We start from the raw sequence: 18,615 nt of genomic DNA, 5'->3' as shown, positions 1-18,615 counted from the left end.
AAGCAACTGGGAGTTTGAAGAAAAATGTTGAGTATCAAAGCTGAATCAGTCTCCAAAAAGATGATATTTCCAGTGATGACTTTATTCTTATGATACTAGGTATATGCTTAGCAATGTAAATCTCTGGATCAAAGGATATAGACATTTGTTATTACTACCCAGAGGTCACATTGCTAGGCATATACCTAGTCTGAATCAGCTTTTTTTTTTTTTTTTTTTTTTTTTTTTGTTCAACCCTTGCCTTCTCTGTCTTCAAACCAATACAGTGTTTTGGTTCAAAGGCAGAAGAAAGATAGGGGTTACTCTATAAGGGTTCAATGACTTGCACATTTAGTCACATAGCTAGAAAAAGTCTGAGATTAGATTTGAACCCAGGACTCTCCCATCTCTAGACCTGGCTTTCAATCCACTGAGCCACTACTCTTCCCCTCAGCTCTGAAACTCAATGCCTTTTCAGCACCCTCAGGGTTGGACTCAATCCATTATTTGATCATCACTTAGTCACACATGTGAAAAGTATCTAATCAGGTTCTTTTATAATTACTTCTAGTATAACCTTTAATATTCAGATCACTTATCTACCATGAGCTTACAGTAGGAAAAGGTGATAGACTATTTTCTGATTGTTCATTAATTCTTACGAAATCAATAATCATATCCAAGCTAAATTGTGTATTTATGGTTTATTGAACACTGAATTATTGTGTTCAGTGGTTTCCAACACTTTCTTATCTGGTGTGTTATACTGATCTACCTTTCTATTTTCTTTCACAGGTACCCAATAATATTGAAGATTACTAATTTATACTAAAATTTGAGGTCTGGATAGGCTATCCCCCCCTTTATTCTTACTTTTACCCCCACTATTTCTTTTGATAATCTAAGTATTTTGTTGGATCTAATGGATTGTATATTATTCTCTCTAGCCCAGTAAAGTATCCCCCTAGGAAGCTGGACTGGGGATAATACCAAATCTGTAATTTATTTCAGGTAGTATTGTCACTTTTATTATATTAACACAGTTCAGTCACTGGCATTGAATAAGTTGTTTTATACTTCTTTAAGGAATATTTTGTAAATTTTTCCACAAGGATTCTGAATGTACCTTGGTAGATTGACTCTCTGATATGAAACACTATCTATTTGTTTTGAATTAGACTTACCTTTGTATTATTTTCTCCTGAGGGTTGTTATTGCTATATAGATAAACTGTGATTTTATGGACTTATTTTCAACACCATTACTTTATTGAAGTGCTTAGTTGCTTCAAATAGTTTCTGTTTCTATGCTAGAATTTTCTAATAAACAATCATGCTGTCAGCAGATATGTATAGTTAGGTGTCCTCTTTGACTTTTTTATGCCTTTAATTCCTTTATCTCGTATTATTACTATTGGTAGCATTTCAAGAAGTATGAATTACAGACTCCAGAAGATTTTATAGAGAGGCAGAACCTTTCAGCTAAACCAGAAGAAAACAAGCTGAAGAAGAAGGGAAGAACTTTCCTTCTTCTCCCTTTCCTTCCTTCTCCTATCAGCAATATCTTAGAGAGACTGCGCAAGTAGGAGATAGTATATCCAGGCAGAAGAAAGACATAGATATGAGAGGACCAAAAAAGGATGGAGAAAGCTTCAAAAAGCTTGACATTCTTACACTAGTAAAGACTTCCAGAGATGGACTTGAGAAAGAAACAAACTATGAGAACATAGCACAGTGTCCTTTGTAGCAAGAAGTTGGACTTAAGGGGTAAGTACATGAGGACTCTCTGAAAGGAGAATCATTTTCAGACTCTGAAATACCAGGGATTGTGAGTTATATATCTCCAAACATGTATCTTAATATGGGTCTCACCATCATTGCTTATAAAATTTGATTCCACCCTTCCCACAGATGCTGTGTATATCTATGTCTCCACAGATGAGATAAATGTCATCTTTGCTATGTCATTTAAGTAAATGTCTTCATTTATTTAGTAAGAGTTAATTACTATTAATTATGACATGGATTCTGGACATATGCCTTATTATCTTCAAAAAGTTCTTATAATATTTCTGACAGCATTTTTTAATTGACATGTTCTGTTCGGATTCTTAAATTCTATCTGCCAATATTGTCATTAAGGTCAGTGATTTTCATTTATAAAATTCACATATTATTACAATTTTGTTGTCTTTTACACTTCCTTCCAGATAGTCTCCACTTCAGTACATTTGTGTCCCATCTCTGTTGATCTCTCACTTCCTTTAAGTTGATCTCTCAGTTCCTAAATTCCTCTCAGATCCTTAAAGGATTTTCCATTGCGTATTTAATTTTTTTTTCAATCCATTAAATTTTTATTTTTTCCAAAATTTCTTCATTAACAAATGAAAATTCTATTAATTTGTTTCTGATTTCTTCTCATGGGGATAATTTCACTTTTGAGTCACTATTTAGTTTCCTCTTTTTATTCCAAACTCTCTTTGGATCCAGAGCATCTTGTATCTTTATCAGGCATTGCTTCACTTTCCTTTTAGTAAAATAATTGTTAAAGTTTTTTTTTTTTACTATTATTGAGGAATTACTCATCTTTTCTTCTGGTTTAGGTATTTTCCATGTTGATTGATCTAGTTATGTCCTGGGATTTTTATTGAAGATTTTTCCCTCAAAACATTAAAAATTGTGGCCTTTTTAAAAATAAATTTCATTGTCACTTTCTAGTCTGTGTTTTAAGTCTGCCTCAGATTTCTTACACTGGGGAACAAATAATTCACAATCATAGATAGGTCTTTACCCTGATGATCTCCAGCAAGGACAGTCCTGCCCCCAGCTAGATTGCAGTCCACCTTTCTTCAGCAATTCACTGAAGAAAATAAATCTTTTAAAATTGGAATTGGCACAGGGCAGCAAGGTAGCTCAGTGGATTGAGAACCTGACCCAGAGAAGGGAGGTCTTGGGTTCAAATCTTGCCTCAGATACTTCCTAGCTGTGTGACCCCTGGGAAAGGAAAAGACACTTTACTCCCATTGCCTAGTCCTCACCACTCTTCTGCCTTGGGCCCAATACAGAGTATTGATTCAAAACTGAAGGTAAGGGTTTTTTTAAAAGTTAGAACTGGCAATAAGCACATGAGAAAGTGTTCTAAATCTCTAATAATTAGAGAAATGCAAATCAAAACAACTCTGAGGTATCACCTCACACCTAGCAGATTGGCTAAAATGAAAGAAGGGGAGAGTATTGAATGCTGGAGGGGATGTGGCAAAACTGGGATATTAATAAAAAGTTATAACTGGACAAGTAGAAGCTAATGATTCTATAAGTTATCAAGAAACAATAAAAACAAGCCAAAAGAATGACAAAAATGTAAATTATCTCATCAGAAAAACAATTGACTTGGAAAATATACCCAAAAGAGATCATTTAAGAATGAAAAAATGCTCTTAAGCACTATCAATTAGAAATGTGAAAATTAAAACAGCTCTGGGCTTCTTTCTCATACCTTTTAGAAATTCCTAAATACCAAAAAGTCATGATAAAAAAAGAGCTTAGAAATCATATTTCATGAAATTAAAAAGGAAAACTTCCCTAGTATCTTAGATCCAGAGAGTAAAATAGAAATTGAAAAGAATCAACCAATCACCATCTTAAAGACATCCCAAAAGGAAAATTCTTAGGAATGCTATAGTAATGTCACACAAGATTTAGTAGCTTTCACATTAAAGAAATGGAAGGATTAGCATATGATATTTCAGAAGAAAAAGGAAGTAGGATTATAACCAAGAATAATCTACCCAGCAAAACTTGATATAATCCTTTAGGGAGGGAAAAGAGATATTTAATTAAATAAAGGACTTCCAAGCATTCCTAATGAAAAGAACAGAGCTGAATAGAAAATATGACATGTAAATACAAGATTCAAGGAAAAGCATGAAAAGAGTAAAACATGAAAGAGAAACCTACCCCATTATGTTTAAATTGTCTACATTCCTTTATGGGAAGATAATACTTGTAACCCCCAAGAACTTTGTCATTATTAATGGATTCAGAAGGCATGAGTGTGAGTCAATTATGTTGGAATGCTCTCCAAAAAAAAGGAGTGAGAAAGAAACATGTACTGAAAGATGTAAAATAGGAAAATTTTCTCACATAAAAGTCATGCAAGGAAGAGCTTTTACAGTGGAGAGAGAGATGCAGGAGTGAAGATAGGAGGCACATATAACTGTGAATGTAAATGGGATAGATGCATAAAATGGAGGTGGATACAAAATGGTTTAGAAATTGGAATCCAAAGATATCATTTTTACAAGACACATACTTGAAACAGAAAGACACACATAGAGTTAAAATAAAGAGCTGAAGCAAAATATACTTCAGATGAAGTTTTTTTTTAAAAAGCAAGGTAGTCGTTATGATCTCATACAAAGCAAAGGCAAAAATAAGCCTAATTAAAAGAGATAATCAGAAAAATTGCTTTTTCTAAAAGGCATTTTAGACAATGAATGTCAAAAAATTTTGCCACAAATTTCCCTAATAAAGGTCTAATTTCTCAAATATAGAGGAAATTTATTCAAATAAATATAAGGGTTAGTTCTTAATTGATAAATGATCAAAGGATATGATATGAATAGGCAGATTTCAGGAAAAGAAATCAAATCTACCTGTAGTCATATGAAAAAAATGTTCTACATCACTATTGATTAGAAAAGTGCAAATTAAAACAACTCTGGGCTACTTTGTTAAGCCTATTAGAAATGACAGATATTGGAATGATAGGGGAAAATAGGTACATTAATAAACTATTGTTTGAGTTACTAATTAGTTCAATCATTCTGGAGAACAATTTGGAACTATGAATAAAGAGCTATAAAACTATTCACTCCCTGACGCAGCAATACCACACCATTATACCCCAAGGAAATCAAAGAAAAAGGGGAAAGACCTATATGTACAAAAATGTTTATGGCAGCTCTTTCTGAAGTGGTAAAGAATTGGAAATTGAGGGGATGCTCATCAATTGGGGAATGGTTGAACAAGTTGTACCATATAAGTAATAAGGTACGGGGAGGGGTGGGCAGCTGGGTAGCCCAGTAGATTGAGAGTCAGGCCTAGAGATGGGAGATCCTAGGTTCAAATCTGGCCTCAGACACTTCCCAGCTGTGTGACCCTGGGCAAGTCACTTGACCCCCATTGCCCACCCTTACTCACTCTTCAACCAAGGAGCCAATACACAGAAGTTAAGGATTAAAAAAAAAAAAAGAAAGAAAGAAAGAAGGTGGGGGTGGTTTCAGAATATGGCAAGACCTATATGAACTGATGCAAAGTGAAGTGAGAAGTACCAGTAAATAACTGTACATAGTAACAGCAATGTTGGAATGATGAACTGTTGTAAAAGACTTAGAAACTCTGATCAATACACTTATCCAAGATAATTCCAAAGGACTCATGATGAATAAAATGCTATCCAACTCCAGTGAGAGAACCAATGAACTCTTGAGTGGAAATTGAAATATGACCTTCTCTATTTCATGTTGCTTTTTAAAAAATGATATAGCTCATATGGGAGTGTATTACATAATTTCACATGTATAATGATATCATTTTGCTTTCTCTCTAGGGGGTAGAGGAGGGATAGAAGGAAGGAAGAGAACTTGGAACTTAAAATTTAAAAAGACAAAATTGTTAAAAATAAATTCATTTCCTATTTATAGCCGTGCTTTTTGTGGTGGCAAAAACCTGGAAAAGGAGGGTATGTCCTTCAATTGGGGAATGGCTGAACAAATTGTGGTATATGCTGGTGATGGAATACTATTGTGCTCAGAGGAATATGAACTGGAAAGACCTCCAGGAATTGATGCAGAGCAAAAGGAGCAGAGCCAGAAGAACATTATACACAGAGACCAATACACTGTGGTAAAATAGAATGTGATGGACTTTTGTACTAGCAGCAATGCAATGACCCAGGACAATTCTGAGGGATTTATGGAAAAGAACACTACCCACATTCAGAGGAAGAACTGTGGGAGTAGAAACACAGAAGAAAAGCAACTGCTTGAACACATGGGTTGAGGCAGACATGATTGGGGATTTTGACTCGAAACTACCACACCAATGCAATGATCAACAATTTGGAAATAGGTCTTGATCAATGACACATGTTAAAACCAGGGGAAATGCGCATCGGCCAGGGGTGGGGGGGAGGGTGAGGGGTGAAGGGGAAAGTAGGAGCATGAATCATATAACCATGTTAACTTTACTAAAAAATGAATATTAATAAATGCTCTAAAAAATAAATAAATTCATTTAAAAAAAAAAAGATTTTGTTCCTCAGAGCTAATTCATAATGGCTTTTACTGTGTGACAAGTTTGTCTTCGTTCTACTATTGATTTAACTGTTCTACATTTAGTTCATTTTTCTCCAGTGGGAGGATATAAAATAATTTGGGGAAAGTCCATCATTTTGATGAATGTGTCAACACTGCATTCAGACTCCCTTTAGCTTTTTGAATAGACTTTGGAGGGAGATGCTGTAGATGATACAGTTGGAGAAATGAACTCCAGGGAGTTAGTTGGGAGAAAGATTTTCAAATGGTTAATATATGTCTTTGGATTCACAGAAATATATGAATTGACCATATCATGTTGCTTGAATTCCAAGGGTTACAACTCTACAGACTGTTGAGAGAGGACCCCCTCCCCACCCTGGATGAGATTATTCCCTCTCTCCTGGCTTGATCTCTCAGCTCAAGAATTCATTTAGGCTTATGTGTATTTTAATTTGTAGAACTTCTCTGATTTATCTTGGCCACACTTCTTAGATGAAAGGGTTTGCTCACTATTTGATATGTATGAGATGGCCTTTTGAATTAAGTGCTTTAGAAAGAAAACGATAAACTCCCAAATGATAGATAAAGGCTGCCAGCCTGATCAGGGAAGTCAATCTTGTTTTGAACCCCTAAACTTCATATTCCTAGTATAGAGATATCTGAGGAGGTGGTATATAGCCTGATACCTGCCCTGGAGACAGAATAAATCACTGAAGCTTTCTTAAATTCTGTTTACCCTGCTACACACACACACACACACACACACACACACACACACACACACACACACGCTCTAAATTATTGATGGGGCAGGCAAAGTCCTCTTCCCACTGCTCAGATAGATCTTAGATTATAGCTTCATGCCATACACTAGTAGCATATCTTATGAACTTACATCCTCCCTCCCCAAATCCCCCAAAACAGAGAGAGAGAGAGACAGAGAGAGAGAGAGAGAGAGAGAGAGAGAGAGAGAGAGAGAGAGAGAGAGAGAGAGAGGATTCCAGAGGTAAGTGAAGATAAATTAATTCACTAATGGAAGAGTTTGGTATACAAATAATCATGTTGCTTTACCTTAGGAAAGAACCAAATTTTACAAGTAATAGTTACTTCACAACGATGTCTATAATAAAGACTAATATAGTGACCTTTATATAAATAAGAAACTAAGTTTTAGCATGGAAAGTGGAATTAATTTTCCAGTGTAGTATAGTGGCTAGCAGACCAAACAAAGCCAGGAAGATCAGTATTTGAGTTCTACCTCTGACACATACTGTTTGACTTTGGGCAAGGCACTTAACCTCTCAAAGCAACTTTCTAGGACTAGAAGTTACAGAAAAGGTGCTGATCTATATTGACAGAGGAAATTTCTTCACCCAGGATTTTCCAGTATCAATGAAATTACAGGTCTATTTCCTATTCTTCTACTTTAATAGACATACCTACTATAACAGTCACTAAAACTTCCATCAGTTTAAAAAACCATCTTTGAGCACTTACTTACCTGGCAAATGCTTTGGAAAGCAAGAAAAAGGTACAATCAAAGACCATGACAGGAACCAGGACAAAATAAACCCAATCCACCATGCACCCAGCCAGCGTGGATCATCTTCAGTAATAAAAGTTCTTTAATGGGAAAGAAATAATTATTTCTAGTTTTGTACTAGAAACATACTTAGTATATATAGTTTTACAATCATTTACATATAGACTATAATAAAATTATTCACAAAAAGAAATGTCTGAAACTTCTATACATTTGAAGGGCTTGTTTTTTAAATGATGTTCAAAAAATATTTAAAGAGTATAAGCTCTTCAAATATTGGCATCTCAGTGGCAGAATTATATAAAAGTCAAAATCACAAGATAGCTATCCTATTGACCTGAATGTAGGCTGAATTTTCCCCCAATATGACCTGCATAAAAGCTTTCTTATTAAAGATTCATCACCAGTATTATGACTAATCAGAATCACTAACTCTGAGCACTGGAAGGGATCTTAGCAGCCATATAATACAACCCATACTTGAAAATTGAAATCTCTATTACAGTACATTCAAGAGTTGGTCATTCAACCTTTGCTTGAATACCTCCACAAAAGGGGAACCTGCTACTTCTAAAAGCAGTCCATTCCATTTTGGGACATTTCTAATTGGCAACAAATTTTCCCAGACATCTGTTGTAAATTTTGCTCCTTCTAAATTCTATTCAATGCTTCTAGTTCTTCCACTTAATGCCAAACTGAACAAATCTAGTCCTTCCTTCATATGACAAATTATCAAAAGTGAGAAGATAGACATCATATCCATACTTTTCTTCTCCAGGCTAAGCACACCCAATTCCTTCAAACGTTCTTCTATGACATGGAATCAAGGCCCATCACTCTGGAACATTCTCCAGTTTATCAAAGTCTTCCTTAAATTATGACATGCAGAACTAAACACAATAGAGCTGAAAGCTGTACACTAAAGAAGAACTATCACTTCCCTCTCCATTCCTAGAAACTTTGCCTTTCTTAATATAGCCCAAGATCACATTTGATTTTATGGTGGCCACATCAAACTATTGACTCTTATTGAGCTTGTAACCCACTTAAAAGCATCAAATCTTTTCAATAATAACTGCTATCTAACTATGCTTCCTGTCCTCTTATATTTATGAAGGTTTTTTTGCACCCAAATGTAAGACTTTACATTTATCCCTACTGGATTTCATTTTATTAGATTCAGCATATTTAGATTCAGCATAGTGCTGTGGCCTAATAAAATCTTTTTGGATCCCTGATTCAATCATCCAGTATGTTAGTTATCCTTTCCAGTCTTGGGTCATATGCAAACTTGATAAATATATCTTCCGTGACTTTTCCTAAGTCTTTTGTAAAAGAAATAAACATGTGTATGAGGGTGTGATTATTTCTTTGTTCAGAGTACTATAATAAAAAGAGAAAATACAAAACAGTCCTCAGTCCTATGCTGTCCCCTTTGACTTTTGAAGTTTGCAGCATTGGTGGTAGAGGAGTGGAAAAGGGGGTATTCTTAGAGAAACTAAGAATGACAGTTTTAAAGTTGTTATCTGTTATTAATTTACCTTTAGTCCTCTAAATGTGAGACCCTTCTCTAAAAACCAAATTATCTATATTATAAGGAGGAAATGAATTAATATAGATATTTTTGCCACAAAAGAAACTAGTATGATATAAGCAAAACGCATTTGCTAGAATAGGTTTTCTCATGCTCTTAAGGAAACAAGTATTATCTTTTCAAAGGACAATGATACAATTCATTCACCTTATAATGAACATAATAAACATGACTTATTAAAGAGGAAAGGAGAGTCTAATAAGATTAACAAAAGGAAAGGGAAATGGAAAAGCTGAAAGGAAAAGATTTCTGATTAAGTAAATAATTATTAGTCAAAAATAAGAACCATTTCATCACCTTATTCAATGCTGTAAAAAAATCTGTGATCTTGTCTATATATTGTTTCTTCTAATCTTGCCTCTTATCTAATGTGATATTTCAATGTGTTTCCATAAATGCTTCATTTATAAAAAGGACTTCCCTATATCTCTACATTGAGTGAATACCAGTGGAATGTATGAACTATCCATCACTTATTTCTAGCTCATGTTAAATTATCTGCCCACCTCTGAGTTGGAGATGTATAGAAAGTAGTTGTTAATGAAAGACAGAGAGTAAGGGTTTAAAAAAAAAGGAAAAAATTAATGGATAATTAGAAATAAAGGATGCAATATTCCAGGAGATCTAGGTTTCTATTAGTATAATAAGATTGATTGTCTCTGAATCATGGGGATGAGAAGAGCAGCAACAGAGAAATTGTCTATCATTGAATAAGGACCAGCTGAGTGGGGCCTCTACTTTATAATGTGTCCCACAATGCCTGGGGCCCCACAGCCTCTACCTACCAGAAGTCTAGGATCTCCCTTAAATAATACTATGAATAAGGTGTAGGTCCTCAGTTACCTGAGTCTCTAAAAGCCAAGCAGTCCTCTTTCTGCCACCACTACTCCCAACTGTCCTTCCTGCTTCCTCTCCATCATCCCAGCACTTTCATTATTTTGTGACTCAGGATTTGTGATGTCTAAGGGGAACCTTCAAAATAGTCTGTCTATTGCCCTGAACAAGAGGAGGCTAAGACCCAAGGTACCGCTCTTCTTTTCACAGGAGAACCCCTATTGTCGGGTATTGTCATAGTCTAGAAAATTCTCTTTATACTGGGTTTTTCCTGTATAGATAATTAAGCTGAAGATTTTTTCAGTGATTATGTATCCTATTTAAGAAGTTTTGCAAAATCCAGATGATACAATCAGTGCAATGCTATTAGCAAATAGTGACATTGGGAGGACATCACCATCTTTAAGTAATTCTGGCTCAATTAATCAAGGCAGATAGACACTTCTTAAGAGTAGAAAATATTGCTCATAGACATGTCTTCCTGGCATATCTCTCACATGACATTAAAACAGGGAGTTATCAAAGTTATCTTTTTTCTTACATCTTTCAAAGAACTCTGTGTGGCTTTAACACATGTTAAAGAAAAATTTTTTTGAAGAGAAGCCTTTATGGTTTTGGTCTGCTGACAAACACTTTTCTATAGCTAATAATAGGAAAAACGATAGGAATGGTGAAATTTCATGTTCCCTATACCTTTCAAACAATCGTGTGCCTGGAATGACATGGTTTATTTTAGAATATTGTATGGAGGTTTTACAAGAGGATAGCGGAGCTTCAAAGTTTTAACTCATGTCAGAAAAACACATCAAGAAGCAATAGAGAAATCTGAAGATTAAAAAGAAAGCTGGGCGTAAGAGCCAATTAAGTTACATCATCTCAAGAGCAGTTAAGGCTAAAGGTGAAAAGATAGCAAAATGGGAGAAAAAAGATTTGCCTAGGTTTCCATAACAATCTCTTTTCTCCATTGATGGCAATGGAACTATAGATTTTAAGATTAGATGCACTGTATAAATATGAAATAAAAATAACTTCAATGAAAACAGGAAAGAATAGCACAGCCAGATCAGACTACATACAGAAGATCTCTTATTACTAATGACACAATTTGAGAGCACTGAAGCATCAAGTTTAACTATTTTTAAAAGAGGGGAAATATACCAAAGTGAAGATAGATAGATAGATAGATAGATAGATAGATAGATAGATAGATAGATAGATAAAAATATTTTTACTGAGGAAATGACAAAAATATTCCAACAACCCATTGACTACTTTTTCATCTCTATAAATTGTACCAATCTATATATGTCCAGTGAGAATCACTGATGAAAACTAAAAAGGAACAGGAAGGCTTCTGTAAATTATATTCTATAGCAAGCCACATCTTCCTAGTCACACACCTGATCAAGGTACAGAGTAAAGATCTCTTCCCAGACCTAGAAACTGTTCTAGTTCAACATCACCTTTTGAATAAAATATAAACTAATCAACTTAAAGATCTTCCTAATAAGAATAATAAAGTCCTTTTCTCAGCCTAGATTTTGAAATTATTTCACATGACTTCTTGTAAAATCTCCATCCTAACCTAATTGCCCTACTTGAAATCCTGAACTCAGTATGTCTTCCACCTCCTTTCTCCAGACTTCTTTATGGGAACTTTGCTAAATGCCTGGAATGCACTTGCTCCTTAGCTCTTCCCCTTAAAAACCTTAGTTTCCTTTCAGGCTCAACTCAGTGTCATCTCCTATGAAAAGACTTTCCTGGTCCCCTTGGGTTTTTTCTGGTGGTGCCCCCCCCCTTCCCTCAATCTTCACTCCACCACTACCCCCTTCAAATTATTGTATTCATTCCTTGGAAAGTTGTAAGCCATTTGAAGGCCAATATAGATTTGTTTGGTTTTTTTTCCCATTTATTTCTTTTGTCTTACTCCCATAATATCCTGAACATAGAATTTACTAGAAAATGAAGCATGGCCTGAATTGCTTTTGAGGAACTGGGTAGTTTTCAACAACCCTAAGCTTCATCCTGAAACCAAATCCAAAGTTCATCATTTTAAAAACATTGTTCTTTTTGTTGATATTATATAGCTTCAAATCATGAAATATCACAGTCTTTGAAGACTCAAAACTGCAGAGCACTTACAGGGAAATGGAGAAGCACTTGGCAAAAATAAATATGCTTCAACATGTCAGTGACAAATTATGCATAAAAATGGCACAAAATACCATAAAAAAAATACCATAGGAAAAGGTGATGTACTGATAATGCAGTAAGAGCAAAGGTTAACACATGGGCATGTTGTCCTAGATCCCATCTAATGATAAGCAATCTAGAGAGAGAATGCTTTGTAAGAAGAACTTAGGAGAAAACATGGATAATAATTCGACAAGAAAAGAATACATGAATGTCCAGAAAACATTAATACTGAAAAAATATAGGGCTTATGATATCAATAATGAAAAAGAAAAACATTTAAAATACATTGTCTTACCTTTTCCCCATATCAGCATCTATATAGATTTTTAGCAGCTGTCCTCCCAACACGTATCCAATGGCAGGGCCTAGGACTGACATAGAAAATCCAATTCCTAAAAGAAAGTAAAAAATAAAACATGAAAACATATATGCCTAACTTTTCTTTCAAAATGCATAAAAATATGATGTGAATTGTTTTAGTAAACAAGTTTGAAATTGCATGATAATTATACTCACAAAAAATTATGTTTATTTTTACTTTTTATTTAATATGTGTCACTTTAAAGATCACCCCCTGAGTTTTAATAAATATCATTTATTAAGACATACTTATTTGTTCAATAAGCAAGCTGTTAATCTGTAGACATAAGGTCAAAATAGCTAAGAGATGTAAATGTACCTGATACTCATGATTTCAGGGATATAGCACCTTTACATCTGACCATAAATCTAAAATATTGATGATTACTTTCTCTGGATTCAGCTTTGTTTAAAGAGAACAGTATGCTATGAGAAATCCTTTCATATGAAAATCCTATTCTTCATAACTATATCAATCTATTTAAATCTATACTTATATCCATGTTGACAGCGTTATTTATGCCTATGTACATGGTCTGATTTTTTGATAGAGATAAAGAGATCAATATGGATATATATCAGGCTTCTGTTTGCAGAACATAGAGCTGTGGCTCAGTTAAATATTTATTTATTTCCCTTAAAATGGTTATACTGGAAGGTCCAATATTACTGCATCCACAGTCCAGGGGGAAGAGAGAAAGAAGTGGTAGAGAAGAGATAAGAAAAGAAACAAAAAAGAGTTAAGTGCTACCTAGCTCTTCCTTCCTTCTAGCCTCACTGGTAACAATCAAAAAAGAATTTTAATACAATTTTCTGTACTGCTAAGGCCAAAATACATTCTCATTAAAGAATTCCTTGCTAGCAGCAACAGCTGCTATTTCAAAACCAACAAAAGATACATGGGGGTATTTGGGAAACTGGAATATGTACAAGCAAATACAGTATATAAAGAAGAATGTTGTGATATTTTTAAATGCTGAGACACCTTCCATCATTATATCAATGATGTCCATCACCTTTTAGCATAACTAGAATTCAATAGGTTTTAGAGTAACTAAATAGGTCTTAAGAAATATCTTTTTTATGTTATAAAAATTCTTAAATTACAAATAAATTATAAACAAATTATGCAAACTTATTTAGCTTAATGAGAAATATCTGCCTTAAACATTACTAACCTTTCCTAATACTTATATTCACTTTGTTTACAATGCAAAATTAAATAAAGACTCATAATAGGTCAATTATATTAGAACACAAATTCACCTATATAGAGAGATGACTTATGCGTAGGAACACTGTCATCAATAAAAGCTGTTCCTAGTGTGTAAAGAGGAGTTCCTCCTACTCCCAGCAATAGCTGTCCCAAGATGAACACATAAAGGTAGCTTGAAAGCTTGGAGGAGGCATCCATGCAACTGCTAATATTTCCTGTTGCTGGGCATGTATCTGAAAGAAAAAAGGAAAGGGAAAGTAATTATGCTTTTGCAAAAACTTGGAATAAGATGTTCATTTAAGACATACCTTTTTCATGAATTTTTTAAGTTTTTAAGTATTGTCCCTACTGAAATTAATTTTGACTGTATTTGACTACAATTTGAAAAGCATCAGGATGGGAAGAACCTTAGCCTTGGCCTTGGAATAAGGAAAAACATAATCAAAATCAGCCATCAATATTTACTAGTTGTATGATCATGTGAAAGACACATAATATCTCTAAACTTCAGTTTTCTCATCTGTAAAATGAGGATGATATCTGAAGAATTTACCTCAGAGTTTAGATGTAAGGATCAAATAAGATAGTATATGTATAATGCCTTGCAAACCTTATAACACTACATATACACACACAGAGAGAGAACTTATTTTAATATAAGCTTATATTAGGATTAAAATTTGAGTTTGCTGCTCACCTTATTTCTCCATTCAAGTACCCATGAGCTGCCTTACTGGGAAAGTCAAAAAGAGAGAGACTCATGCCACTTCCTTGATCCCTAACTTATAATCCAGATGATGTCACTTTTTCTGGGTTTCCCTGGTTGAACGGACTTGACCTCAGTCTGGGTTAGAGGCCAGTCTTCCAGACACCGAGAGTCATGTGGGACCAGAGGCAAATGTCTTCTAGGATGCCAGGGAGCCACCAAGGGCTCTGGCATCCTCCCATATTATACTTGCACACTCACAGTCAAAGGGTATAGGTGAGACCAAAATGGACTGTCAAAACTTTCCTTTTATACTTGTACAAGATTATTTATAACTGCAATCTTTGTGGTGGCAAAAAATTAGAAAATAAGGGGATGTCCCTCGATTGGGGAATGGCTGAACAAATTGTGGTATCTGTTGGTGACAGAATACTATTGTTCTCAAAGGAATAATGAACTGAAGGAATTCCATGTGAACTGGAAAGACCTCCAGGAATTGATGCAGAGTGAAAGGAACAGATCCAGGAGAACATTGTACACAGAGACTGATACACTGTGGTAAAATCAAACATAATGGACTTCCCTACTAGTAGCAATGCAATGATTCCAAGGGACTTATGAGAAAGAACGCTATCTACATTCAGAGAACTGTAGGAGTAGAAACACAGAAGAAAAACATTTGCTTGATCACATGGTTCGGTGGGGATATGATTGGGGAGGTTGACTTTTTAAATGATCGCTCTATTACAAATATTAATAATATGAAAATAGGTCTTGATCAATGATACATGTAAAACTCAGTGGAATTGCTCATTGGCTATAGGAGGGGGGGAGGGAAAAGGGGAGGGAAATAACATGAATCATGTAACCATGGAAAAGTATTCTAAATTAATCAGAGGGGTACAATTATATTAAATTAACACATTTTTAGAAATTCACTAAGACTCTTGGGACACTATCTAAATGTCAGCTGCCATTATAACTATATTTAGAAATGGTCTTCCCAAAAGAAAATTCAACAAAAATATTTTTTTCATGAAATTTCTAAAATACAGAATGAAATTGAAGTATATGGCATGAAGAGTATGATGGCACTGATTCCTGGTGCTACCTTGACCCTTCATTCATCTTGTTAAAAACAAATGGGGCTCTACTTTTTCCCCAGAACCTAAATGGTAGTGAAAAGAAGAGGCAAATCTGTCCCAGGTGATGAAATATCTAAGGATTCTGTTATTGTTGTTGTTGTTGTTGTTAAAATATGCATACAATACAAATACACTGAATAATAAGGTATAAGGAGACTGAAATCTGCAACCTCCTTTGAGGTTTCTGAGATCCAATTTTATCACCTATAGAACTTGCAGGATTATTCTTCTTCCTTTCTCAATGACATCAATGCATAGATTTCCTCTCTATCTTCTTCCCTAATACTAGAGACGACGACGACTACTACTACTACTACTACTACTACTAATAATAATAATAATAATAATAATAATAATAGCTTTTAAAGTAGCAGTAAGACTTTTGGAACAACATGAATAGTGATATCCCATCAATTATCCTAGCTTCACAGTTCATAAATCTACTCAGCTGCAATGACTTTCTTTTTTTTAGACCTACTCTTCAAAGTTATAAACAAGAAACATGTAAATTCAATATAAACTGTACCCCTCTTTCCATTTTAAAAAAGAAGGTTTTGAAAACCCATTTTGGCCACACTCTTTGGTTGTGCATGCATACTATGGGAGGACGCCAGAGGTCTCTTGGCTCTCTGGCATCCCAGAAGATGCTTGACTTTTGTCCCCATGACTCAAGGTATCCAGAAGACCAGAAGACTGACATCTAACTTGGACTGAAGTCAAGTCTGTCCAGTCACAGAAACCCAGAAGGAGTGACATCAATGGCTTTGTAAAAGATAGGACAGAGGAAGCAAAAAGTTCTTCGGGGGCTTTTTGGCTTTTAGGGGTCTTGGTTTGGAGACTTTCCTAGTGGGGCAGCTCAGGCATAGACTTTAGCTAAGAACTAGGCATGGCCAGATGATTATGTGACTATCCCTAATTCCAACCTTTACTATCTAATAAACAATTATAAATTAATATACAGTCTCCAGGGCATTTTAATCATAACAGAAGGCAGTTTTGGAACTACCAAGTCAACATTATTATATGCTTTTTTTAAAAGAAGCTATACATAAACATTCATGAATTAACAAAGAAAAATCCTCTTTTGTCTATTCTTTCTTGTAAATGGAAAGGTCAAGTTTGTTTATGTTAGTCAAGTGTACAATAATGAAAATAACTTTTTTTTTAAGGAGATCTAAAAAAATTGGAAGGAAACAGAAAAAAGGAGGTGGGAAGAGACTGAAGAGAATGTCTATATTCACATCTTTTCCCTGCCAACTTGTCTCCTGTCACTCTCCAGTAACTAGGCAGTACTCCATAGTGCAAAGTGGATGGTTTTGTAATCAAACCATCTGGAGTCCAAACGCTGCTATTTTATACTTTGGGGTATGAATGAAGAAGCATTTTTTATGTGCCTCTTATGCTTCCAGACCTTAAACTCTGAACATGCAAAAACAAAAGTGAGACAATTCCTACCCTCATGGAGTTGAAGGTCTAAATACTAGCAAAGAAAAAAAACTTTCACCGACTCACTGGCCAATCAAACTCATGGCTAGGTTCTAAAATAAATAGATTATTATTTGTAGGGAAGAATGCATAGTCTCTGGTTTAGATAAGGACTGCTTTCCATGTTGGGAGAGGACTGGGTGGAGTGGGGTCAGGATCCAGGAAATCACTTACCTATCTATGCCAGACCTCAGTGTCATATGTAGAGGTCAGACTTCATGATCTCCTAACTTCCGTTAAGACCTTATAATTCTATATCTAAAACAGTGTGATCTATTTATAATTTTAGATATTATATTAACATTATTATAGAAGCTGGCAGCACCATGGCAAGGGTTAGAAATGAAACAGAACAGTACACACACACACACACACACACACACACACACAAATAGCAAGCAGCAATGCTCAGTTTAAACAGTAAGAGTTCAGCAGTACATTGAAAGATATAAAGAATGAAAAGTTTTGCTGATGAATTAAGTTAAGTTGGCCCCCTATTTTGCCTTCAGGTGGTTTAGCTTATTCACCAGAGTAAGACTCAGATGAAGTTCTAAGAAAAAGAAAAGAAAATGCCACTGCATTCTCTAAATTTTCCTAGGAGAAATATTTCCAATATGAGTGAATCTTGTCACTTATCCCACTAATCAGTGAGGAAGTAGCTGAGGTGAGGCCAGTAGCAGTGCCTATATCACCTGCCCCATTTGTTTGGTGACTGGTGACCACAGTTAACATTGTCTCCTGCTCACAAGTGATCATTGAGTAAAGAATGGCTCTGGGAAGAACCTTGGATAGTTTTGGCTACAATTTCCAAGATGTCTATTCAGATACCAGCTGTGTTACCCTAAAGGTCAGAGACAAAGTCAATATTTATTAAGTGCTTACTACTTGTGTGCAGATACATAAACTAGTCCTTGTCCTCAAGGAGTTTACAGTCTAATGAAGGAAGACAACACTTAATAGACAAATGGTCAAGGGACACGAATAGGCAATTTTCACATGAAGAAATCAAAACTATCAATAAGTACATGAAAAAGTGTTCTAAAACCCTTCTGGTTAGAGAAATGCAAATTAAAACAACTCTGAGGTACTACGGTACATCTAGCAGACTGGCCAATATAGCAGCAAAGGAAAGTGATAAATGTTGGAGGGGATGTGGCAAAAGTGGGACATTAATGCATTGCTGGTGGAGTTGTGAATTGATCCAACCATTCTGGATGGCAATTTGGAATTATGCTCAA

General features: G+C 35.0%; 1 protein-coding gene across 1 annotated transcript in view; it reads right to left on the bottom strand.

Moving 5' to 3' along the window:
* The window catches only part of LOC123251201 (solute carrier organic anion transporter family member 4C1-like), a 130,578-nt gene that overhangs the window by 57,816 nt on the left and 54,147 nt on the right, over positions 1-18,615 (bottom strand). Inside the window, exons 3-5 of the mRNA XM_044680402.1 lie at positions 14,092-14,274; positions 12,761-12,857; positions 7,800-7,921 (exon numbers count right to left, since the gene is read on the bottom strand). Of these exons, the coding sequence (XP_044536337.1) occupies positions 7,800-7,921; positions 12,761-12,857; positions 14,092-14,274 (402 nt within the window). The remainder of the gene's footprint in view (positions 1-7,799; positions 7,922-12,760; positions 12,858-14,091; positions 14,275-18,615) is intronic.

The sequence above is a fragment of the Gracilinanus agilis genome, chromosome 1 (assembly GCF_016433145.1).
Source record: "Gracilinanus agilis isolate LMUSP501 chromosome 1, AgileGrace, whole genome shotgun sequence".
Lineage (NCBI taxonomy): Eukaryota > Metazoa > Chordata > Mammalia > Didelphimorphia > Didelphidae > Gracilinanus > Gracilinanus agilis.
Note: the sequence above shows the minus strand (reverse complement) of the source record. Positions and strands in the feature narration are given on the sequence as shown.